Source organism: Paramormyrops kingsleyae, chromosome 11 (genome assembly GCF_048594095.1).
Source record: "Paramormyrops kingsleyae isolate MSU_618 chromosome 11, PKINGS_0.4, whole genome shotgun sequence".
NCBI lineage: Eukaryota > Metazoa > Chordata > Actinopteri > Osteoglossiformes > Mormyridae > Paramormyrops > Paramormyrops kingsleyae.
The window spans coordinates 16677091-16702924 of NC_132807.1; the positions used below are offsets into that span (position 1 = coordinate 16677091).

The following is a 25834-nucleotide window of genomic DNA, read 5'->3' on the forward strand; positions in this document are numbered from 1 at the left end:
TTCGTTATTTCATAGACCGTTAATTCAACAAAGCTGGGATAGGCCTACAAATATCTAAAATTACATTGAAGAGAAAATAAATCCCTTAAATGGTAAAGTTAAAATAAAGCACAAGATAAAGATAAACCGACTAATTAGCTTTAGTCACGTAAAATAAGATTAGCTGAATTACATGCTTATTGCCAGCGAGCGACTGCTCTTTGAGGAAATTTTAATACCGCACTTATATTTAAATATTGCATAAGTTGTAAGGTCAACCAAGGCGTTTTTAAACAATTTAATTCAAAAGGAGCTTACTTTATATATGTATGCCAGTCAAACGGAACAGATTTAGACTTATTTATTTTTGTCATTATTATTATTATTATGTATTGATTCGCTTGCTCCGTCGATCGGTACTCCGTAATAAGCCCATGCTGGTCGTTTGGACACCCTGAAAGCTGCCTCAGTATCTAGGCATCGTAAGTATATCCGTTGCTGGTGGACCAGCAAGCAAAGGCTGATAGATGTAGGCTATTTAAAACCACGAGAAAACTTAACTGGACACTAACTTATATCGGTTTGTGTAGATCATGATGTAGTAAGTACAATATTTAGAATGGTTCATTTTAAAGAAGTCTACGAATATATAGCTCACACGTCGCAACTCCCATATCCTTGTATGAGAGTGCTCAAAAGCAGACAGGGAAAGTTTGAACACAAACGTGGGATTTAACTGAAAATATTGCTAGGTAGTATATATGACTGTCGGCGTTAAGTTAGTGTTTCGTATATAAAGCCGAACTAGACAATTTCTAGAGAAGTATTGAAATATACCGAAGTAGTGAGCATCCTATAGTCATAAATGAAAACGGAGCAGTAGCCTAAGTTGCGAACAACGAAGCGATATGCATGTTTTAATAAACGAGGTCCGTAGTATTATAACCAAGATCCATATAGCATTATTAACCAGGATCAACAAGGGTATTATAATTATAGCCAAGATCCGGAGTATTATTAATCAAGATATGAAGTAGTATTATTAAACCGATATCCATGGTAATAGGCTATTAATCGAGATCCGTGGTATCATTAACTAAGATTAATAGTATTATTAACCTAGTTAAAGAGTATTGTTAACCAAGGTCTGTGGTATTATTAAATGAGATCAACAGCATTAGCCTATTAACCAAGATCCGTAGTATTATTAACCAAGATCCGTATGTTTCTCTGAGCAACTGTTAGGAATCAGGGCTGTGCAAACATCTGAGTCTAAAGCAAGACTCGGCAATCACGGCAGCTCCTGGTGGGAATGTCCACGCTTTGTTAAAGTCTGTTGGCACATTTCAGCCAGTATAGTTCAGCCCCTGCCTGGATGTCTGGGAGACAGACAACGGCGTTTCCCTCCCCTATCTTTCCCTGTGAATTGCTCTGTTAAGTAAACATCATCAGAGCCGTGCGATCCTCCGGGCTGGGAGTGCTGGGTCTCACATCCGCATGGCTTTATGTTCTCGGTAGATGAGACCGTCTTTTCACAAGCAAAGGGAGGGCGCTCCGAGAAATTGACAAGTTTGGTCAATTTCTGGAGTTGTGGGAAGGATTTCCCTGCTCCGTTCGTCCGTTTTCTCTTTCTCTCGCATTGACTGCCTGGATAGATCTGCCGATATACATTGCCCAGGATGGGAATACAGCCGCACGTACTGCTGCTGCAGTGTCTCATCTCCACTTTTGCATGCAATGTCTTCGCTTATTCCGAGGAAGGTGCAGATAAAACGGCCAAATCGGACGGATATTGCAGCAGGATCTTAAGGGCTCAAGGCACCAGGAGAGAGGGCTATAATGAGTTTCGGCTCAGAGTGGAGGGGGACCCCGAAAATTACCAGCCTGGGAGCACTTATAGAGGTACAGTATGTCATTATACCGCTTATTCATTTGATACGGCATCTATTATATACGTACCTGTGGTCGTGTTATCTCTTACCCAGACCATGATGTCATTGCTAGATTAGGTTAGAGTGTATGAAGTGTGGGACACATACAGTACAAAATGTCGCAGCATTTCGGTAGCTTCCAGCTTGGCAGCATGTGAAACTTTTGCCATGTGCTTTAATGTTTCACTGTTAGGTGGTATGCCGCAATCTTAACCGAAATACACATGTCAGTTTTGAGGCTGCCGGGCCATTACGGGTAAAACTTATTTACATCGACCTAAAACGGTTTGCGTTAATCTTTGCCAAGCTAAAAATATTATCAGTGCAGAAAAAAAACAATAAAGCATGTTCTTCATGCTCGTTATAACGACATGAACTTTATACGTTGCATTTTGATTGTAACACAAACTGGTAATGCCTTTTGGTGAAAAAATCATAAAATGAACAGCCAAAGAGCGAATGTCCTTAACAATGCAATTTTTAAATAGACCCAGTTCTTATTTAAAGCTTCGTTACCTTTGTTTATTAACAGGAATTATTCGGTATTTTAATCTAGAATTTTAATTATACGCTATTAATAATTAAAAGATCGCACAACAGTAATAAAAAAGCAGCTTCAACATCATCAACAACAACAATAATAACGATAATGATCTTAATGGATTAATTACAGGCATTTTTTTCGCGTTCTAATATTTGTCAATAAGGTTTATAATGAAATTCAGAAATTAAGATGAAAGCATCTTTACCAGATAGGGGCCGCAGTTCCAAACGGAAAGCCTTTAATAGTGCTTGTTTTGAATGTCGCTGTTATGTCAGTAAATTATGCAGGCGAGTTCACAGGCACCGGCTCAATGTGTGAGCTTCATACGGAGCTCGCGATAATCACTGCTTAAAAACCTTTTTATTAATTACACAGTTACTGCGAATGACCCGAATTTTACCATAATCCACCTTTCTTATGGTTTTCAACGGAAAATATGAATAATTTATTAGATTGCCGTTAACCTGAAAGGTATTCTTCTCAACTGTCCCTGCTGATGAGTCAAAGTTTTGGTTGTAAATATTTTTTTTTTCTGGAATATCTAAGTTAAAGCCTGTTTTCTCAGACATTGCAGACAGATTTGCATCCTGTTCTTCATTTCAGGAGTATCACTATACCTCATTGTATTCTCTCTTGATCTGCAGTAATTGCCATTTTGATTTGTTTTCAATTATTATAACATACCTTACAGTAAGGATTGGGCAAATACAATCATCCAGAAAACGTGGTCGTATTCTGTATTCAGGAAAACATTGTGTAAGAAAATTAAAACCAAACGACGCTGTATGTCTGACATTGTCCACTTTCTATTTTCAGTGACTCTGTACGCGTCCAGCCCTTCCTATTTCCGAGGCTTTACACTCATCGCTTTGAAGGAGGGAAAGGATGGCGACAAAGATGAAGATTATGCTGGAAATTTTCAGGTAAGACTCAGGAAATCAAGCATAAATGGACAATGCTGTAGCGATATGAACTGGAATTGTACTCGATGTGGTGACACACAGACGGATAACATCTTCAGGATCCTCACATAAACTTCACTTACTGGAACTTTTTTTTAAATCATCATCTGTGGTATTTGGAACATCACCGGTCGCTCCTGACCCTTATGGCGGTCATGTAGGTACCTAGAGGGTATGTCGGTGGCGACTGGGGCAAGCAGGTCAGTGGTGATGCCGCAATTCTCACGGCGGCCTGCGGGCATGCATTTCCACCTGCCACTGTTTACAATAACACTATATGCGCTGCTGCAAAGGGCTCCTTTACTGCCCTGCCCCCCCCCCCCCCATCCCTCTGCCCCCACCCTCCACCAAGGAGTGAATGCAGAAACATCTTCACAAGCTGTAATCCTGCGTCCTCTTCAGCTGAAGGCTGCTGACGGCTGTGGTGTGCTCACGCTGCTTCCCATCCCTGGTTCTGCATGGCGTGGTGCTGGCTAGACTTGGCTTCAGCTGATTCAGAAAGTGAACTGCAGCGTTTCGGAGACACTCGAAAAATTCATCCAGCAAAATGCGTCGTGGCTGTGCTGAAGGCCTCATACTTTTACACGAGGAACCTTCAAAACGTTTTGACGGTCCATTTTTCATTTTTAAGGAGATACAGTGCATAAAGTGATATTTATAAATGTGCTTGCATTCTAAAATACACGTAATATTTTTATTTTGAATGGCCTATATACCGATAGATGAGTAGGAAACTCTGACTCCACTTTCACACTCCTAACTGACAGGCTCCCTGTCTGGCACCAAAGCCCCATTTATAAGCATTTATAAATCTGCTACATCACCGCTTTTTCTGCCTCTTCCTCTGGAGACATAAAGGCGCGAATCAGTCTGAGCCAAAACAAGCGCACTGACTCTGATTTCGCTATAAAATGTGGAATATTAACAATATCACTGAAGCCACATGCACCTCTCAGCCAAACATGTTGATCTTTAATGGGTTGATTAGTTTGTTTTTTTATATGCATGAATTGTGAGGCGCATTAGTCTTTAATGCAGATTACAGAATCCCTTGTAGACATTCCATGGTGTGCAGCACCATTCCGCCAGTTACACAGAATAATAGTTTCCAGGTGTCTTCAAGTTGAGACAAGTGAAAAGTGGATGAGGGCTGGTTCCCAGGGCAAGCTGCTATGTGGCTGATGTCACCTCAGAGAAGCTCTCTCAGCAGATCTGCTGCGGTGGCAGCCTAGCTGTTAACCTGTGTCTGACTCCACAAATTACTGCGCCGTGCTAAAGCCGAGTGATTCTATTAACAGACAACCTCTAAACCTTATGCTCTTTCACATTTGAAAGTTTGCACCTTTTGCTGAGGCCGGCAAAATGACATCCTAATGATTTTCTGCCGGCTTTATTTTACGAAAGCATAGCATTTATGAGAATTTGTAGGAACGGTGCAGCTGAGCTTAAATAATTCACGTAGCACAACTCTGTGGGGGTTTATTTCTAATGCTAATGAAAAATAATACACAGAAACCAATTTCTGTACACAATGGAACCCTGAGCAGCCCTTTTAAAGATCAATAGCTGACTTCAGAATTACATGGGAGTTAATTAAAAAGTATGTTGTAGACTCAGGCACTAATAAACCCATCAAAAATTGGATCAGAAATGTGCTCTTATCCACAACGAAAAATCTAAACAATCTCTTTGTCTAATTATGTTCAGACTTTGCAACAGAAATGCATTGTAACCCTGTAACAGTTATATAAATACACGTGCAACCTCGGAACATACTGAACTATATCTAACAGCGTTACTCTTACTTATTTGTGGGTTTACATATCAAAGTGAATTCAGAGTAAAATGTGTTTTTAATTTACTGAAGCATTTTTCGAGTCTTTAGAAAAGGGCAAGTGCAGCAAGTCATAATCAGTTTAGATGGGACACCTGATAGCAAATGATGAAGTCAGTCATTTTTATTGGTGTAGCTCCGTCAGCTGACCACAGGAAGTCTAATCAAGTGACCACAGGATGCCTGGTCAGCTGACCACAGGAAGTGAGAACGGGATTGTTGCTCTTTTCCATAGCTGCCCCTCTCCCATGAAATAGAAGATGGTTATCTTTATTCTTTTGGCTATTTCCTGGCTCTCATCAGCTTCCTATGCCGAGTGCGGTCCGCTGACATTCTGTATTTCCCTGCTGTTGCGAGCTGTTGATATTTAGCAGAAGGCTTGGGCGCCCATCTCAGAGTGACTCGCCGCTTCATGACAGACCAAATTAAATGTCAGGGGTGAAGAAGGGAAACCTCTTTGTGAAGCAGGTCATGTGAAGCATCACCTCACCCAGCATTATTATTATTAATATTATTATTATTATTATTATTATTATTCTGTAGGAAGCCTGCACCTTAAGCGGTTCTGAGTGCTGTTCTCAGCTTGAGGGCTTCATTTTAGTGGATGCATTGGTGCTGTAGAAAAATGGAAGCGGCTGTTCCTTCTTCCTTTGCGGCCTGTGACTGATCTGTGCCCCACGGCTTCGCCTGTGTAGTTGAGGTGTTGTGGCTTCAGTCTCCTCCCTATAATACAGGCAGACGGCTCGTCAAATTGGAGCCCAGTCCACAGGCAGTGACAGCGACAGGTCACTGCTGCCAGGTTGTGTGTAGCTGACAGCAGAGCAGGCCTCTTGTCTCCCACACGCTGACTCCTGAAGTGTGGGCTGGGTGTGCAGGATTGCGGAAGACGTCCTCTGTCCTGCAGGCCTCGCTCAGACACGCCAAGCTCCACACGGGGTACTCAGCAGGTCCCCCAAGCCTCTGCCTGATCGCATCTCCTGGGTCCGCTCCAGTACTCCCGAGTCATGCTCCCAGGGAGGATAACTGGCAGTGAGGCTTCCCCCAAGGTGTAGCCCAGTGCTGCTGGGCAGAAAAATACCTCTGGCAGAGCAATAGATGAAGTGCATTTTTTTTTTGCAGGTCTGCTGGGAAAGTCTCGTGGCTGCAACAAATTTTCTTTGCCTCTCGATGTCTCTTGGTGTACTTTTTCTGAACCCTTGGTTGTTCACGCACGTTAAGCGATTCAGAATACATAAAGAAAACATCCCCACTGGATTGGCTTGCAGCATTCGATGGACAGGACTTTTGGAACAGTGTGAACACACTGCCACAGAAACTCGGAGGCGACGGCGGCCTGGGGAGTGTGGGCTCTGCTGAAGTGCAATGCTGAAGTATTCTCCCCTTTGTACAACTAGGCACGGAGGCACACCTTCTATTTCCGTAGCCTGGATAGCAGTGTTACAGTGCGGCTAGTTCTGCCCCTGCAAGCTGCTGTTCATCACAGCTGGATGCCATTGTGCTCCCATGGCACTGTCATGGAGGAGAGGAGGACTGGACATGTGAGAAATCCAGAAGCTATTATTAGATGCCTTGGGAACCCGGACTGCTGCTTTATGACGTTTGTGCTGCTGCGCGTTGGACCTTAGATTGAGAAGTGGATTCCATGGTGGACTTGACTGCGATTTAAATCCAATTTATACTTCACTCTGAATGCAGAGCTGAAAAATTAAACACATGTTTTTATTATGTCTGGAGCACTTAGAAGTATATGACACATGAGTGCAATGTTTCTGAGGAAAGGACAGACTGTCGACTGGTAATAAATAACTGACGGTTGTCCCTCCTTCGGCTGGCAGAGCTGCAGTAGGAGCGATCAGCAGTTCCTGTGGTCACTCGTGCCAGGGCACGTTTGACACGGCAGCAGGGCTTTGGGCGTCGGGAAGCTCGCCGTCGTTCTGCTCTCGGGAGGAGCTCACATGGCAGCAGGGGCATTAGCGGGGAACAGCGGGCACAGATGTAGGTCTCATCCCTGACATAGGGCCTGCTTTTCCTCATACGGCGCAAAGATAAACGGGAAAATAATGTAGAGAAACACAGCAGATCTCACATAGCCATTTGCGAATGATCCACTGCGTGGCTTACAGCAAGCTGTCCCCTGAGGAAAAGACAGGAACGATTATGGAGGATGTATTCTGGCAAGGGGGCGGGGCTCAGCAAGCCTTTAGAAGCCCAGAGGATGCTGGGATTTCAGGCGACAGCTTCCAATGGCCTCCCCTTTTGCGGGGAGATTACCAGCATCCCCTGTAGGCCCCTCTTGATACAAACATCTTCTGCCTTCGCTACGAGCTGCAGTGCCTCATGATGCGGGCCTGATACGTGGCGTGATGTGTCATCGCTTAGGCTGCTCAATGATCTCCTTAGTTTTTGTTAAAATCCAGCACAGATTCTGCATCCGTTAATAGTTGGGTGGCGTCACACTTTTTATTATAATAGAATGTTGTCAGCTGAGACGTAAAGCTGTCGGTTTTCGGTTCAGTTCCTGAATCATGCCTGTAATTATATCGAAGTGTGTGTGCGTGACCGTAAATATCACACACTCTGTAAACATTGTAAATATTCAAACAGTTTCACTGCGCTCGTAATTAACATATTGAAGTGAAGTGATACATGTTTGCATTTATTTCATTGAAATGGCAGAAATGTAGCTGTCAATTTGTCTTAATTCTTTTAGATCATAGATGAAGAGGACACTCAGTTCATGACAAACTGTCCACCCGCTGTGACAGAGAGCACCCCGAGGAGAAGGACGAGAATACAAGTGTTCTGGATGGCGCCCCCCGCTGGCAGTGGCTGTGTCATCCTGAAGTGAGTATTGTCTCTGTTTGTTTTCCCAGGAGATGGGAAAGGGTGCGGAAGACATTAGTCTGACATCCAGCTGGAAAGGGGAGATAGCGATGAGGGAGGGAGGTGTGATCCTTTACTTACCCCACTAAGCCATTAAAGGGACAGTTCTTGTCCTGAGGTGAGTGACATAGTAATAGTAACACTAAGTATAGTATAATCTGTCCGCCATAGGCAGTGTTTCTGATGTGGTCCGAACCCAGGCCTGGCTGGATGGGCAGTTTGCAGGAAGTTGGGAACAGCGCTTAACCAAAGCTGGTATTTCAATGCAGTAGGATCTGTGCCCACCATCTCGCCCTGGCAGGACCCTTGGGGCCAGTTGGTGGGGCCCTAGGTGCTGGCAAGGTCCTCAGGGCCGACGCTGTCCTAGGGCCCAGCTGATTGGGGCCGTTGGTGCTGGAGGGGACTTTGGGAACACTGGGGTCCCAGGGGCCACCTTGCGACCCCCTTGGTGTTGGCAGGGTCCTAGGGGCAGCCAGCAGGGACCTCAGTGTTGGTGGGGTCCTCGGGGCCAAGAGGACCCTCGATGTCAGTGGGGGAGAACATTGGGGTGTGTCAGGGATATCAGAGATCTTCCTTGGTGTGATTAGGGCCATCATTTCATGGAGTTTATTATCTCAACTTGGCCCTTGGTGTTGGTGGGGCCCTTGGGGCCAACTGGGCCCTCAGTGTCTGCAGTGCCCTAGGGCCAACAGGATACTTGGGGCCATTGATGCCCACGGAGCTGATGTTTAGATACGGTGTCCATCACGTATGGATACAGAGGTCTGGTCTTGCATGTCATTGCCACGACTGCATTACTACATACCTTAATTCAGACATCAGCGCACACTGGCCATTTCAGATCATAAATGCATATATATTTCACAGTAACACACTTTACTATATGCTCGTCAAGTCGAGTGACAGCTGTCCAGAGAAACCGAACTTCCCGTCTCTTCCTCCGCATTTTCTGCATCACCGCAGTGTCCAGTTCCTCAAGCCAGAATCTCGTGCTGCTCCATGGACCATCATTCCCAGATTGCCCACGATGAGTCAGACGTGAATCTCTGTGCTCTGCCTCTGTGCCGCTGGCATCGTAGACTTTGGGATACTCTCCCCAGCAGGAGAATGCAGAGGGTAAATGGAGGAGAGAAAAGGGAGGAGATCCGGGGAGTGGGGGGGGTGGAGGGGGGGTGGGGGCACCAGAGTTTGCAACGTAAAGTTGAGGGACTCAATTAAATTGCTGTTAGATGGTGCCACTGGAGCAGAGCGGGTCCATTTTCAGGATGGTACTTGATTGCATGGAACTGGATGGCAAAGAGAGACCCTCTCATGAAGAGGCACATCACAGTGCTCCTTATAAAAGCCGCTGAGGAGACCTGGCCAGCGAAGTCTGGAGCTGGAGCTGGTTTGCTTGAAAATGCCTTACAGACACCGTGGTCTGTCAGGGATATCAGAACTACCTCAGGATTGTTCTTGGTGTGATTAGGGCCATCCTCACTTACAGGTTAGCATGGACCAGTCATGAGTGCCACAGCAGTACAGTAGACTGGCTTCTCCAGAGATTTTAGCGTTACGTACAGCACACGGAATCACACACTAGCTTGAGGGCTCCGAAGGCCTTGAAGCAGTTTTATGGCTACTTAAATTACACTTCCCAAGTGGAAAACGTAACAGGACTGTAATTAATACAAATGAGCATTTATATGTGCAGTGTTCGCTTTTATTATTCAGCTTGCGAAGGAGAGCAACATGAAGTGAGGCTGAATGGCTTTATAAATGCTATATTACAAACATTAAGCCCCCTTAGCTATGGTAGGGAACTCCGTGAAGACACATCATCTACCTGAATTATAATAGATAGACACTGCATCACCCCGGGCATTTTAGTATGAGAAATAATAATACCATCTAAGCAGGATGTTCTGTTAAACGAAGACTATGACCATCTCTCTGGTATGGACACTTCACGCTTCATGTGGCTTTCCTGGGGGACACAGCTCCACGCTTGTGATGGCGACTAATTAGCGTTTAATGTGCTGTTTCCCTGAGATCTCCAAGGCAAAGTTCCTCTGTAAATTCCAACAACGAATACAATTCACCTAATTCTTTATACATATGGAGATGTTTTGAATGATCGGTCTTTATTAGGCAACAACAAAACTGATGTAAAAGTTGCGCACCTGTCGTACATACACACACACACACACGCACACACACACACACACACAGACTCGCTTTAAATGGCAGGCATTAAGCACTGAGGCAGAGAAGTGAGTGTGGCCGTAATAATGCCTCGTTGATAGGATTTAGATTGGATGTTAAGTAACCATCAGCACGACTGACTGCCTGAAGTGCCTGCAGGCCATCCTGTGCTAAGAAATGTGAAACTGAGGTGCGACTGGATTAAATCATGAACAATTAAAGGTCTGCTGCTGCTGCTGTTGCCGCTGCTGCTGCGGTCGGTGAGGCCTTTCAGAGTCACTCGTATCTGCTCACCTGTAAGGATGATTCTGCCCCACAGTTGTCACAACCACCTCACGAAACAAAATACACCACAGTGCAAAAGGCTGCCACGCGAAAATGAAGATTAAAAGATTTTCACGTCAGTGTAAAACCATGATAGTGCTAGTTTAGCCATTTCAAAGCCTCTCCTAAAGTCAATCCAGTATTTGCAGTAACCATGTAAAATCCCAGCTAACAGGGAACGTTATCTGAGATTCTTCTCAAAGCAGGCAGAGAACGTCCTTACTGTTACATTAATGGAACGTTATTTTCACAATTTACATTTTAACAGCACGATAACCCACACACCTGGGCATCGTTTTAACACAATTAATGTTGGAACATATAAAAAAATATTGCGTTATAATAGTGCTGAATTTGTATACAATAAACACGCTGCCCAACCTTGAACCCATGACCTTTGAGGTGCAACACAGCCAGGTTGGGACAATTCCGGAATGCATTCATCAATTCCAAACCTTAAGAAATGGAACTGGGGTTCGGACTGGAAAAAAAGCTATGGGGAACAGATCTGGAATTGAATGTGAATTTCAGGGAGATTTAAATTCCAACCCCAGATCTATTTCCTGATTTGGATTGGAATTGTTGAATGCATCCCGGAATGGCCCCAACTCTGCACAACAATGTATTTCACTGCTCTGCTGTGCCATTCAACTGGCTGCATTATTAGTCACAGTTGTAGCAGTGGTATAGCGTTCTAGGAACCCTGGGAAAACTGGACACTTTGAACGTTTCCATTCCATAATCAATGTTTAGTAAACGTTCCTAAAAGGAAAAATTGTTAGCGGGGAATATACTGAGGTGCCGTATTATGGGTGTTCTAGTCATCCAAAAAGATATCACTGGGAAGACAATTTTTTATTGTTACTGCTCATTTGCATATATACTAATGTGAAGTTTTTTTGAGCTTATACACACTTTAAATATTTCCTTTGACAGCCTACGACTTTTGTGCAGTTCTGTATGTGCCAGTTACTTTATTACTCACTAAGAACACAGATATTTTGTTGCACTCATCCCTCTCCCATAATCAGGCAGGGCAGAGTCACACCCTGGGTTATACATACCATGCATAATAAAGGCCATACAGGGACAGCAATTCACCTTAAACTCATGCGTGTGGGGAGGCCATAACCTACATCATCTAACCATGCTCTCGTACACATTGCACGCTGTGGAGCATTTTACTATTCATGTGTGCATTTGAGATTGACTTTTCCTACTTTGATAATAACATTTGGTCTGGCAGTGCAGGATTGCTGCTTCTTCTGCATGCTGTCTGTCTGCTTGCACCCCTGCTCTCCGGTCTTGGGTTTGCATGTGTCGGCTGCAGTGGTACCATGTCAGCACGGCCCTCGGGAGTCCGGCATGTTCCGCTGGGCTGCCCGCCGCCACAGGCTCGGGTTTCCCCCCCGGGGGCCCTCTGGATGATGCCCATTCTCACTGGACTCCCAGGGCCCAGGCTACTGTACAGAACCTGATTCATGAGCAGCTCTGAATGGTTGTCCTCAAGTGACTTCATCAGCCAGATAATTCCGGGTCAGTGGAACCACTGTAGCTTTCGAAGTTTTACTTTTACAAAGTGTGCCACAATGAAGAACAAGGCTGTCTGCTCTCAGCAATGTAATTCTGTTTATAGAAAACATATCGTCCATCATCCATGGCTTTCAGTTGTTAAATACCCCTTAATATACATGCATCCGTTCATCTTCCAAATGCTTATGCTGCTCAGGGGTTTGGGCAGAGCAGAGTTACAGCCGGAAAGGATGCACACACACACACACACACACACAACAATGCGTGTACACAGAAATACGCACACGCTCTGATAAACATACTCTTTGGCCAATTTAGACATGCCAATTAGCGGAGATCAGAGTACCAGACAGCGCAACTGAATAGAAATATGAGAATATGTACACAGTATGCTTCCCAAGAGATGTGGATGCACCAAATGGCATGTGACTGATTTGATGATTGCACAAAGGAATTCTCCTTTACTACAAATTTCCAGCGATACTGAAAATGCACTTGGCTAAAACACATTTCATGTATTGTGTTTGGCAGAAATTTCTGTCTGTATTTTACGGTACTTGAGTGCCAAAAAGGCAAGTGAAACACAATTGATGAAACAAACACCATATGCAAAACTGTGAGAACAGCAATATGGCAGAGATGTGTGCTGGTGCCGACGGACACGGACTGCTGGAGAGGCTCTTTACCGTCCTGCAGCGTGCAGAGAACGTCTCGCCCATGCCAACTCCCCCTGCAGAAGAGAGAGCTGCCATTTACACACTTCACCAGCAGACTGTTTTCTGTGCTGGAAATGGGCCGCTGTTATCTCAGAATCTCAACAGGAAAATGGGTCTAGCTCTTACTGCAGTGAATTGTGGTGTGTAGCTGAGGGACCCATCGCCCGTACGTACATATGTGGGCCCTGTGATGTTAATTGTCTGGCGTGGAGGGCGGGTGACGCCACCTGCCTGATAATGGTGGTGTGACTGGCTGCGGCCCCCACGCGTGTGCGGGAAGCTGGCTGGCCACTTCCTTTTAGTATGAGGGTGTGATAGGAGCCACTCGTTTACAGATTTAGATTTAGATTGCTTGATTCGACTGGTGTGTAAGAGCTGTGTTTTATTTTAAGCTGTATTTCTTTGATAGCAGTAGGGTAAGGAGGAATTGATTTTTAAAAATTGAGTCAGGTTGAGCACAGAGTTACAGATGATCTGTCTGGCCTGGTGGAGGCTGAGCATTTATTCCATATTTTTATTTATGTTGTTTTCCCATATGCTTTCGATTTGTGTTGAATAACAGGAACCCAAAAATACATGCAGATCACCACAATTGAAGTTCATGGTAAAGACTGATGGATGGAGGAGCCAATTAGCATGATCGGGCCTGATCATATGACAGCAGCCCCATCCGAAGAGCCAGGCTGCCCCCCCTCTCCACAATCGCATTGTTTTGCACATGCAGACAGCTAGAAATCTGACATAGCGTGACGGTCTGTGGGCTGCATGGCGCCTTCAGGGGACATGCAGAGATATCTATGTGTAATCGGTGCTTCACCTGTCAGAAGGTCACACTGTAAAGACTTTATGGCACTGCAGATGACTTTGCTGCTGTTTTGTCTTATGGACTTTAATAATGCTGCAAATTGCAATCACTGCCAACCCCAGTGTTGCACATGGCTTATAAAATAACAAAGCTGACGTTATGGGAGCTGATTGGCTGATGTGGTTCACACCATTTCTCCATCCTGCCTTTCCGTCTATGGCCTCATTGACGGCTCCCAAGCGAGATGGTGCTGGAGATCTCCTTGCAGTGGTGACCTTTGATTGTTTCCTGAACTCTGATTCCTGCTTTACAGGGCCAGCATTGTGCAGAAGAGGATTATCTACTTCCAGGATGAAGGTTCTCTCACAAAGAGGATGTGTGAGAAAGGTACGCCGCTCATTACCACTGCAGAATTGAGCCAACCCCAGACTCAGTTTAGTTTCAATCCAGTTTAAACACGTAATTACAGGAGGAGCCGCCGAAGGGCGACTCCACAAGATTTCAAAGCCTGACGAATTCCGTCACCCGGGCCGCCGTTTGCCCGTTAATATCCACACTGCCTGCGGAGTGAGCATCCTCTCCCGCCCGCCTGCCCGCCTACTCACCAGGCACCGTTGTGTCACTTTGCAGAGTCGCTCCTTGGCGAGGCGACGGAAAAGCCCATCCTGGAGTGCTGTGCCTGTGGCACGGCCAAGTACAGGCTGACATTCTACGGGAACTGGTCCGAGAAGATGCACCCCAAGGACTACCCCCGTGAGTAACATCCTCGTCCTGCCTGCTATTCACATAACCTTGAAGCTGATTTAACGAGTGTAGATTAATCCCGGGTATTAGTGCTGAAGAGCTGCTTCCCCACTGTGATCAATAACGATTGGAGGACAGTACTGGGAAAAACCAGACTAAGACCCAGAAGCCTTAAACGGTATAGTCGTCATAGTCTCTATTCCCCCTCCAGCCGCTCCCTCAATGCCCCCCCCCCCCCATCATAACCTCCCTCCTCATGGCCCCCCTGTCATGGAACACTTTCCTCATGGCCCCCCATCTACACCCTCCCCTCATGCCCCCACCCCCCGTCATGGAACCACTTCCTCATGCCCTCCCTCCCATCACGACCAACTCCCCCATTTCGCAGCATAAAAATCCATAAAAAATTTCCTTTATTGTTTCTTGCCAAATGGTGCATAGGGGATGAGAGTCCAAATAAAGACCTAAAGCATCATTTGTGTGCGATAAAGAGCAAAAGCATCAATTGTGTGGAAGCACTTCACATTAAAAGCGAATAAAAATACAGTCGTCTGTCAGTATTTAAAGCAGAACTTAAATATCTGCAATGCAAATACATCTTAAAAGAAGACAGGTTTGACAGACTCATCCAGTAATGCATGATTAGCCATAGATATGTGACATTTAGCCTTTAGCCTAATTTACTTTCTACGATTCCTGTATGTCAAAATAATTGCTGCTAAAACGAAGGTTAGCCTGTCACTTATCCACATCATCTTACATAATACAGTACATAATAACCATATTATTTTTTAAAAACATATTGTGTGTGTTATGGCTGAACGATACTGGAAAAAGTTCACATTGTGACATTTGAAGTTTTTGCGATATTTAGGAGTAGAAAACCAACTATACAGTACAGCTATATAGAACTTATTTACCAAGAGTTTGTCAAATAAGTTGATGGTGTTGCCGTGAGTTGTGTCAGCAGACACAAAGCAGTGCTGACAAATCACTTGCTCAGTATCGACTCCAAGGAATATAAAATATTTCCATTCAGAGAAAGACGAATATCTTTTCGTGAGCAGTTCTTGTTCACTTTTCTCCTCTTTTCTTATTTTTGTTTAATTTCTCACAAACAGGCCACACGTTCTGTGACTGAATCACTTAGCAAGGACCAGAAAAATTATGACTGTCTCAGAGTGCGCATGCAGAGATCATGCTAAAGCAACACCGGTAAATTGTAGACTGATTTTTTTAAAACTAGATAACGTTGAGAAGAATCCATCATTAAAACTGCAAAACTTTTAAACTTTTTGCCAAGTTTAGCTTCTTGTGACTGAGTAAAAATGTTTTAGCACTTATTGATGGTTTCAACCCAGCAGACTATTGTGGTCCTTGCAGTGTGACAATTGCATGAGTACGGTTATCAGAGTATAATCGCACTTGGACATTTGACATCAGCTGTATCACTCCGCTTTACAGGTGTATCTAAAGACCGTTACATACGTCTCATCTCCACCAACACAGAGCCAGTGCTGGGCTGGTTCTTGCTTGGTGCCTTTTGAGAACCTGCCCGCGTTTCCACCTGTTCCAAAATGAATGTAGGCAGAAGTGAGAGTAAAGTAAGGGTTCATATATATTCCGTTTTGTTGGATTTATTTTGATCTATTTTGGATCTTAAATTTTTATAAGCTGTTGAACCGAAAAAAAAAAGTTTTCAGAGTATGACTCCTTGTGCCCTGTCTCTATTGCCTGTATGCACTTTTGTCTCTTTAAAGGCTCCCCATCTGTGTGAGTAAGTGAGTTTATTTTTTACTCACTTGTTGTTTTGTCTTTTTTAATAAAAGAGTGCTAAAAACCAAACTTTGCTGTCCGCCTTATGATCTCTTCACCATTCGAGCGCCACAGTATTTTATTTATTAGACCTACGGCATGGTTTTAATTTACAATACAAAGTGATTCCGCTAATAAGCTGGCTAGTTGTTTCACTGCTGGCATCGGCGATATTAGACAACACGATGCTGGTTACAGACTGAATTTTCCGGGTATGCAGAAGGTTAGGAGCGATAGCCCTCCCCACTTTCGCTGACGTTACAGGAACTATTTTTCTTTGCAGAGGCCTGTAAATGTTAAAGTAAATAAACAAAGTGTTGTATCTTATTACTGTTGCCTTATAAATGCTACTCAATGAACTGTTGTATAAAAGCAATAACATACTCGATGTCGAGCGGTTGCACTCCAATATATCACAGCCTGCAGCCTCGTGCCTACGACTGATTCACAGCTGTGATATATTGGAGTACAACCACATTCCTTCTCGTATATTATTGCTTAATTATATTATATTGGTTCTCTGCTATGGGCTGGCACCCCGTCCTGGGCCGTTCCCTTCTCTGTGCCTGTAGCATCCGGAATAGGCCCCCCCACCCTCGTCAAAGTCCCCCTCATCATGGCCGTCTCTTTTTGTTTAAGTGGAGTTGTACGATGTCACTGACGCTGGACGCGGCTGTAACTCACCACCGTCAGCGCAGCCATCAGCGTGTTCAGGCTTTCATTATTACCTTTGTGATGGTATAATTTAGTCCTCTCCACAGAACATTGTGCAGCTTGAGTAATTATTTAGCTTTGAATCTATGACATTTATAGTTAATTGGTGGAAAATCTCCTGATTTCCCCCTAACTAGCATGTAATCATCATCTACTCACAATCACACTTGTCCTGTTTGGTTTCAGCTGGTCGTTGCTCCGTTCAGCCCTGGAAGGCAGGATGTTGGATTCATTGATGGAGGATTGAAGGTTTTTTAAAAAGCATGGGATTGGCCTTAATGACCCCTCCCCAGGGAATTTTAGATTGTGATGTGTTGTGGTAGCGTCCTGTGTTCCTGGGACCTGTTCTTGGGGAACACATGGACGCACAAGTGGAACGTATTGTGATCAGGAGTGACGCTCTGCGGTGTTCATATGTACAGCAATGGCCAGTCGACCCCTGTGCTGCCATCTACTGGCCGCCACTCAGCGCCATGGGCGTGTGCTAAATAGGCTTTGTTGGGATGGTGATGACCTGATCACATGACAGGTTGCAAAGCTGCCCCTCCATGGGGACTTCAGCTGTAAACCCACACAGCTAAGTATCAAATGACACAATTAGGACTTGACAGGAGGTCTACTCTAATACTGAAAAGCAGGAAGCGGGCGATCAGCACTGGTACAACAGGGCTGAGCCTCAATGCAGGCCTGCTGGATGTAGAGGGATTGACCTTACATTGTGTGCGGTAAGCATTCCTGTGACGATGTGCATATGGTTTGTCACGCTGTAAATTGCACAGGAAAATGGAATGCTGAGGTGTTGTGGTAGCCCAGTGCACTGGAAAGCCTCCTGTTACTGTTCTCATATGCATTACATTTGTTTTGTTTTCAAAGGGAAGGCAGTGCATCGATTTCTTAGAACGCCTGAATGTCTGCGTCGCTGCTTTCCGTCTCTTATAAGCAGAGCTATGGATTTTGCACAGATGGAAACAACATTACATCATTCGACTGGCAAATTTATTTGCTATTATGCATAATAGCAGTGGGCATTTTCATGGAATAATTTCCAAGATTAAAGTAGCTGTATCAAAGGGAGATTTTGTACAGCACAAAGCGCAGGCTGGTTATCATGGTTGTATCTCCTTCTCCTTTGGGTACGAGATACACTCCCATCGTTAGATTTGATCTCCTTCAAAGACCACGCTTAGGTGAAGAGGGGAACTCTCTCCCACACAAAAGGTTTTTCCATAGGGTGCAGTTTCTGATGTTGTACTGAGGGTCAGAAGAAAACGGATCAGAGAAGGAAGACAAATAAGCTAGAACCAGTTATATGTGTATATACTGACGCATTTTATATATTAATTTCTATGAAGAAATTGCAAAGTGCTATAGAGTTCTTGGTGGGTGTCTGCATTTATACCCATATCAGTTGATGGAGCTGTTCATGGGATGCATTTTACAGTGAAATGCTGGTCAAACTGAAGAACACAGAGACTTTATGGAGGTGACCGCTGGTCAAGGCAGGCTGTTCCCCAAAGACTTTACAGGACAGGACACCAGCCTTTCCAGGCCAGCAACATCTGGGGATGTTATTTAGCTGTATAAGATTACATGAGGGGGTAAATTAGCCTGCCAGCACTCTGTGGCTAATATCAATGGCTTTTATCATTGCTTGTTGCTGCAAGGGTACTTTAGTGTACAGGTACAGTAGGTTGTGCTGGCTTTCGGGGCATTTATCTTCCAGAACCAAAGCTGGGTGAGATGAATGCAGTCAAGGTTTGTCTGTTGAAACGTACCAGGAATGTGAATGAGGTTCCAAAATATTTATAGGGAAGAAAAATATAAATACAACACTCTTAATTTTGCTCCCATTTTGCAGCAGTTTGGAAACAAGAAATCTGGGATTTTTGTAGGCACACAAAACCTATTTCTTTGGCAAATAAAAAAGGCTTTTGTTACTATTTAATGTATTGTGTTTCAAGGCACAAAGACATGGACAGAGAGCTGGGTTGAGGTCTCAAAGTGGCATGATTATTTTAAAATGCGAAACTACAGCAAGCCAGAGGGGAACAAATATGGAACCAAAAAACAAAACCCAGTAACAGTGGCACAGAGGGTCGGCACAAAGAAACTTGCAAGGGAGCAGGTGTCCAGTGGCGACGGTGTCCTCATGTGTTAGCGGTCTTTCCTGGACTGAGAGAATGGAGGAGAGAGAGAGTGTGAGTGGGTGGCTGGGGGGGTGACCGGTGAGGTAGGAGAAAAGCAAAAACCTCAACCCAGCGATACAGGCAAGGGTGGGCGAGGAAAAGCTCCACCCAGGACCCAGAAAACAAGTCATGGGGCAAGTCCAGGATTGGGTTCAGTCTGCTATTGTCAGGCAACGGCATGCAGTCGGACCCCCGGCACTCTGGATCAGCACACCGATGTCAGGCAGCATCACGCAGAAGCTGAAGAGTGGATGATTCCACAGGCCACAGTCAACCGGCTGATGGGCTCTATGGAGACGAATGGTGCTCGCCCCAGATACAAATACAGGAATTCTTTGCCATGAGCTGCCTTGTGTTTTGGGGTGTCTGCAACAAAGAGAGCCATGAATCCATTTCCCTTCTCAGATTTCCATTGATTAATTTACTTTCAATAAAATCTTTGAGTTTAAGTTGGGTGTTGTGTTAATTTTTTTGTTCAGTATATACACTCACTGGCCACTTAATTTGGTAGGCCTGTTCAACTGCTTGTTGAATCAAATATCTAATCAGCCAATCATTGGACAATGAAAGATTGGAAAAATGTTGCCTGGTCAGATGAATCTTGATTTCTGCTGCTATATTCAGGTGATAGGATCAGAATTTTCAGTAAACAACATGAAAGCATGGATCCATCCTGCATTGTAACAGCAATTTATACTGCTGCTGCAGTGTGATGGGGTGGGGGGGGGGTATTTTCGTAGTGCACTATGGCCTTTTAGTACCAACTGAGCATCAGTGCCACAGCTTACCGGAGTCTTGTTGCTGACCATGTCCATCCCTTTATGACCACACTGTACCCAGCCTGTAATGACTACTTCCAGCAAGATGATGCTCCATGCCACAAAGCTCATATCATCCCAGACTTTTGAACAATGAGTTCATGTACTCCACTGGCCTCCACAGTCACCAGATCTCAATCCAATAGAGAACCTATGGGATGTGGTTTAATGGGAGATTCACATCATGAAGGTGCAGATGACAAAACTGATGCTGTCATGGCAGCATGGACCAAAGTCTCTGAGGAATGTTTCAAGCACCTTGCTGAATGTATGCTGGCCAGAATTAAAGCGGTTCCGAAAGCAAAAGGGGGGTCCAACCTGGTACTAGCAAGAGAACCTAATAACATGGCCAGTCAGTGTTTGTGTGTGTGTGTGTGAGTGGGGCCAGCTTACCTTATGGGGACACAATGTGATGAATACCCGTTTTTTTCCCTTATGAGGACCAGTTTCCAGGACCCAGAAAGTCACGGGGCACAAAAAATATATAAATATATATAAATAATAAAAAATGATATATATATATATATGTCACGCCCCGCTCCGTCCGCTCCCGATGTGTGCCACGCCCACCTCGTTACCTCGTGTTCAGCCCTAATTGTGATCGCCTGTGTCCTGTTAAGTCTAGCTTGTCTTGTGTATTTAGTCCTCGTCTGAGTCAGTCTTCCCCAGACTTGTCATTGTATTGTCCGTCGATGTCCGTACCTGTCAGTCCGTTCGTGCAATTAAACCCAGTTTCCCTGACTTCCTGGCTCCGATCGCCTATTTCCCTGCTCGCCCGAGCCCGAACGTGACAATATATATATATATATATATATATATATATATATATTTATATATTTATATATTTTGTTAACATTCCATACAAATCAACTTCATGTTCCTTCAGGAATATGTAAAGCAGACTAAAATGTATTGTTCTCCATTAATTCTTTAAAAATAAGGTTTAATTTTGTTTGTTTGTTTGTTTTTACAAGGACTACAAGTGTGAAAGTTTTTGTCTCTTCCTCATGCTAAATATGAAGTCTTTCATATCACTGTATTTCCTTGGTATTTATTTCCTATGTTTGTTCTTATAGCGTTCTTAGCATATTTATACATGATTATTCCAGAGTAACTTGTGAGAAAAACAAGTAATATATGACCTTCAAAAACGAGAGCTACATTTTTTTCCAGCTTTGTACCCAGTTATCGAAAGTAGTGGTGTTGAAGTAAACACAGTTTGGTAGATATTTATGCTTTGTTGGGATTAACTCCAATATTCAACAACAATGCATGGTGTGGGCTGTTCTCAATTGATTTCTGCAGCATTAAAAGATAAACAGACATCAGCTTGTCCACACTTGCTGCTTATTTCAGGCAGTATTTAGCTGCGTGTTCTGTAGATTCTCCCGCGGCTCCAGTCATGCTGTTACGATGTGTCACTCAGAGAGTACGAGATGCGCAAGATCAGGTATCCATGCTGTGTCCTCATGTTTACAGGACGTGCCAACCACTGGTCAGCCATAATCGGGGCATCCCACTCGAAGAATTATGTCCTTTGGGAGTACGGGGGCTACGCCAGCGAGGGGGTCAAGCAGGTGGCCGAATTGGGCTCACCCGTCAAGATGGAGGAGGAGATCCGCCAGAAGGTAAGATTTCGAGGATGTGACCCGTCGGTGATAATGAGCTGCGTACTGTATGAGTGTGTGACTGTTTTTCACTGTCAGACTTTCACCGGGAAAAAGCAAGCAATGTCAGACAAACTCATGCTGGTCATAAAGACTTAGGCCTGGTTATCTGTTTTCTTTTAAAACTAATCTTCATGATTTCTTTTGGGTTGTTCCTCCGGTGCCTCAGCCTTGATTTAGTAGGATGTGCGTGTCAAAGGCTGATCAGTTAATGGAGGGGCTTCTGGCATCTTAATTAGACACATTAGTCAGTATCGGCTCATCTCAGCTCTGCTGCAATTTAATGTTCATTTTCTGTGTTTGAATGGGAGGGGATGACAATGTGCAAAGTGGCAGAGAGGCACAGACCAGACAGACACAAGCAGGAGGTCATCAGTGTGCAGAGTGCAGGAGGCACAGTCCAGGTAGACCGACAAGCAGGAGGTCATCGGTGTGCAGAGTGCAGGAGGCACAGACCAGGCAGATGATGAGCAGGAGGTCATCGGTGTGCAGAGTGCAGGAAGGACAGACCAGACAGATGATGAGCAGGAGGTCATCGGTGTGCAGAGTGCAGGAGGGACAGACCAGGCAGATGATGAGCAGGAGGTCATCGGTGTGCAGAGTGCAGGAGGCACAGTCCAGGTAGACCGACAAGCAGGAGGTCATCGGTGTGCAGAGTGCAGGAGGCACAGACCAGGCAGATGATGAGCAGGAGGTCATCGGTGTGCAGAGTGCAGGAGGGACAGACCAGACAGATGATGAGCAGGAGGTCATCGGTGTGCAGAGTGCAGGAAGCACAGACCAGGCAGACCACAGAGCGCAGAGGTCTTAAGTGCGGCAGTGTCACAGGTCAGGGAAGGTGGTGCCAGACGGCTATGTTATGCAAGTATCTGTTCGTGTTTCCCACAGTGCTACGAGCAACAGCTGCTAATCGAGGCATGTTTCAGCCCACGGGCAGATCCGTCCTGCGACATGGCCTCACCTTTGTGGTCAGCCAGAATATTAACGGCAAATATGAATGTCAGACAGCAGCAACGTGGGTAGCACCACAGGCTCATACCCGGGGTTGGAGGTTTTGAATTGTACCTCCGCGCTGTGTGTGTGTGTGTGTGTGTGTGTGGTCCAGGTATACATTACATTGTGGAGACACTTGGTCCTTGTATTTTGTTTGGATACTTATTGTTAAGGTTAGGGCTGGGTAGTGGTAAGGTCATCGTTTTTGAGATTAGGGTTTTACCCATAGAAATGAATAGACGGTCCCCACAAAGACATAAGTACAGGTCTGTATGTATGTCTGTGTGTGTGTGCATGAGTACCGGTCTGTGTGTGTGTGGTTGTGTGTGTGTGCATGCTGGGGGTGGGTTGCATGTTCTCCATTTCCCTCATCCAGCTATACAGAGACCTGTGGTTAGGTGAAGCTGTCTTCGTGTGGCCATGTGAGCATGTGCCCTGTGAAGGCCTGCACTATCCTGTGATGGCCTATGCTGCCCTGTCCTGTGATGGCCTATCCTGCCCTGTCCTGTGATGGCCTATCCTGCCCTGTCCTGTGATGGCCTATCCTGCCCTGTCCTGTGATGGCCTATCTTGCCCTGTCCTGTGAGGGCCTGCCCTATGCAGTCCTGCCCTGTGCTGCCAGTGTCATGGTGACCCTGCTGCTATTCTAAAAGGCCCAGTAGCATGACACACAGAACCTGCTCTGTCAGGCAGGGGCCAGTGTGCTGTGGATGAGAAGTCGGCCAGCTGCATTCTCTCTCACGCCTGTGACATGGCATCAGAGTCATGGACGTGCCTCATGTCCATCCTCCATCAGCATGGCTGCCTGTTAGTCAGATGCACTCATACTCTCTTTGGTCATAGCCCCCATATTGTTTCGTAACCCTCTCAGTAACTTTGTAAGGATTTACCCTCTCACATTGTGACAGTCCGTGGTTCTCTCCTGCACTCCTGCAGGGTGTGACTGTCACCTTTTTGTCCTCCCAGAGTCAGCCTGTCCAGTCACTCATGCAGATGTTCAGCACTTAGTAGTTCATGGTCACTGCTAATGTGGAGCAGAATGATGTGTGTGATGTGTAAAAATACGAAGCGAAAGGTATAATATATCCACTCTGGCAGTGCAGTAGTTAGGAGTGTTATCTCACACCTCTAGGACTAGGGTTCGAGTCTCTGCTGTGGCTCTGTGAGTTTGCATGTTCTCCTCATGTCGTCGGGGGTTTCATCCTGCTCCTGTTTACCCACACAGTCCAAAAACATGCCGAGGCTAATTGGAATTGCCAAATTGTCTATAGTTGTGAATGGTGCGTGAGAGTGGCCTGCATTGGGTTGAAGCCCCATCCTGGGTTGTTCCCTGCCTTGCGCTTGTAGGCTCAACACCCCTCCAATGACCCTGAATAGGACAAGTGGCTTCAGAAAATAGGTGGTAGCTTGTGTGTTTCAATGAGCTAGCTGTTAGTGTGACTCAGTTGTGTCTCTGTGCTATCATATGCAGCGCAAACGTGCTTGTGGGCCAAGCGTGATCACGGTCTCCTTACACGTTTCACCAGAACCTCGGCACCTCCCGCCTTTCCAAATGGCACGCTGACTCAGTTGTTCGGCACAAATGAAGCTATGATTTATCCCAGCGACCTCTGTAAAAAGGCTAACTTCCCCGTTTCCTGCAGAAAGTAAGCATTTTTGAATTCCGTGCATGGTTTCAGACGAAGAGGGTTCAGGGTAGCTTTCTGTAGCTGAGGTTCAAATTAGCAGCTTGGGAATTCTTCGTGTTGGGGGGGGGGGGGTGTGGTCTGATAAAATAACACATGTTAGAAATGAGATAGAAATAGTCACCTCACAGTGCAGGAGCGATGTACTGCGGTGGTAACCAGTGGTGGATATTGCTCTCTCAGCTTGTTTAATGATATTGTGAGGTGACGTCACGACAGTGATGAAATCTCAGTGCCTGAATAGCTCCGTTACTATCGGATCAATAAGAGCCCAGATTACCTCACTGGAAATAAAGCAGTACATCCGTTATAAATGTCCAGGAGACTTGCAGCTAAAAGAGGATTAAGAGTGTGCAGGGGTGTGTGTGCAGAAGGCACAATAGATGTGCATGTATGTGCGATAGAGACGTGTGTGGGGGTGTGTGTGAGAGGCTCGGGGGGACGTGCAGAAGGCGTGTGCGGGAGGCTTGTGTGGGAAGTGTTTGCAGGTGTGTGTGGGGGATGTGTGTGCTGGAGGCGTGTGTGTGGTGGGTGTGTGTGGTGGGTGTGCACGGGAGATGCATGTCACCAGGGTGTGTGTGATAACCAGTTCTTTCATTCACTGTTAATTAAGTTGTTGGGCTATCCGGTGCTTTCATAGTGTGCTCTTAGCCTTCTGCTATGTTTTAGAAGTTTTAGAAGTCTTCGGACTGCCGTGATAACAGAGATTCAGATGCCCTCAGTCTGCTGTGATAACAGACATTCAAACGCCCTCTGTCTACTGTGATATCAAAGATTCAAATACCCTCAGTCTGCTGTGGTAATAGAGATTCAGATGTCTTCAGTCTGCTGTGATAAAAGAGATTCAAACGCCCTTGGTCTGCTGTGGTAACAAAGGTTCAGCTGCCCTCTGTCTACTGTGATATCAAAGATTCAAATACCCTCAGTCTGCTGTGATAACAGACTCATATGACCTCAGTCTGCTGTGATTGCAGAGATTCAAATGCCCTCAGTCTCCTGTGATAACAGAGACTTAGACACATTTTGTCTGCTGTGATAGTTTCAGATGTCCTTAGTCTGCTGTGATAACAGATTCAGACACCATTTGTCTGCTGTCATAACAGAGTTTTAGAGGCCCTTGGTCTGCTGTGATAACAGAGATTCAGACACCCTCAGTCTGTTGAGAAAACAGAGATTCAGACACCCTCAGTCTGCAATGATAACAGAGATTCAGATGCCCTTGCTCTGCCATGATAGCAGAGACTCAGATGCATTCAGTCTGCTGTGATAACAGAGATTCAGATGCCCTCAGTCTGCTGTGATAATAGAGAACCAGACAACCTCAGTCTGCAGTGATAAGAGAGATTGAGATGCCCTTAGTCTGCGGTGATAACAGAGATTCACATGCCCTTGCTCTGCCATGATAGCAGAGACTCAGATGCCCTCAGTCTTTTGTGATAACAGAGATTTAGATGCCCTGCCCGTTTGCAACCTCCCATTCTGGGTAATTCTGAATCTGACCTTGGCTAAATCCACAT

General features: G+C 45.2%; 1 protein-coding gene across 2 annotated transcripts in view; it reads left to right on the forward strand.

Annotated features, from left to right (window-relative positions):
- Positions 1-1309: 1309 nt before the first annotated feature.
- The window catches only part of spon1b (spondin 1b), an 89617-nt gene continuing 65092 nt past the window's right edge, over positions 1310-25834 (forward strand). The window contains exons 1-6 of one of the 2 annotated variants that reach the window (XM_023817916.2): positions 1310-1881; positions 3271-3377; positions 7961-8094; positions 14009-14082; positions 14326-14448; positions 21452-21600. In XM_023817916.2, coding sequence (XP_023673684.1) covers positions 1659-1881; positions 3271-3377; positions 7961-8094; positions 14009-14082; positions 14326-14448; positions 21452-21600 — 810 coding nt within the window. In that variant the 5' untranslated portion in view covers positions 1310-1658. The remainder of the gene's footprint in view (positions 1882-3270; positions 3378-7960; positions 8095-14008; positions 14083-14325; positions 14449-21451; positions 21601-25834) is intronic. The other variant, XM_023817908.2, reaches the window with a different exon arrangement.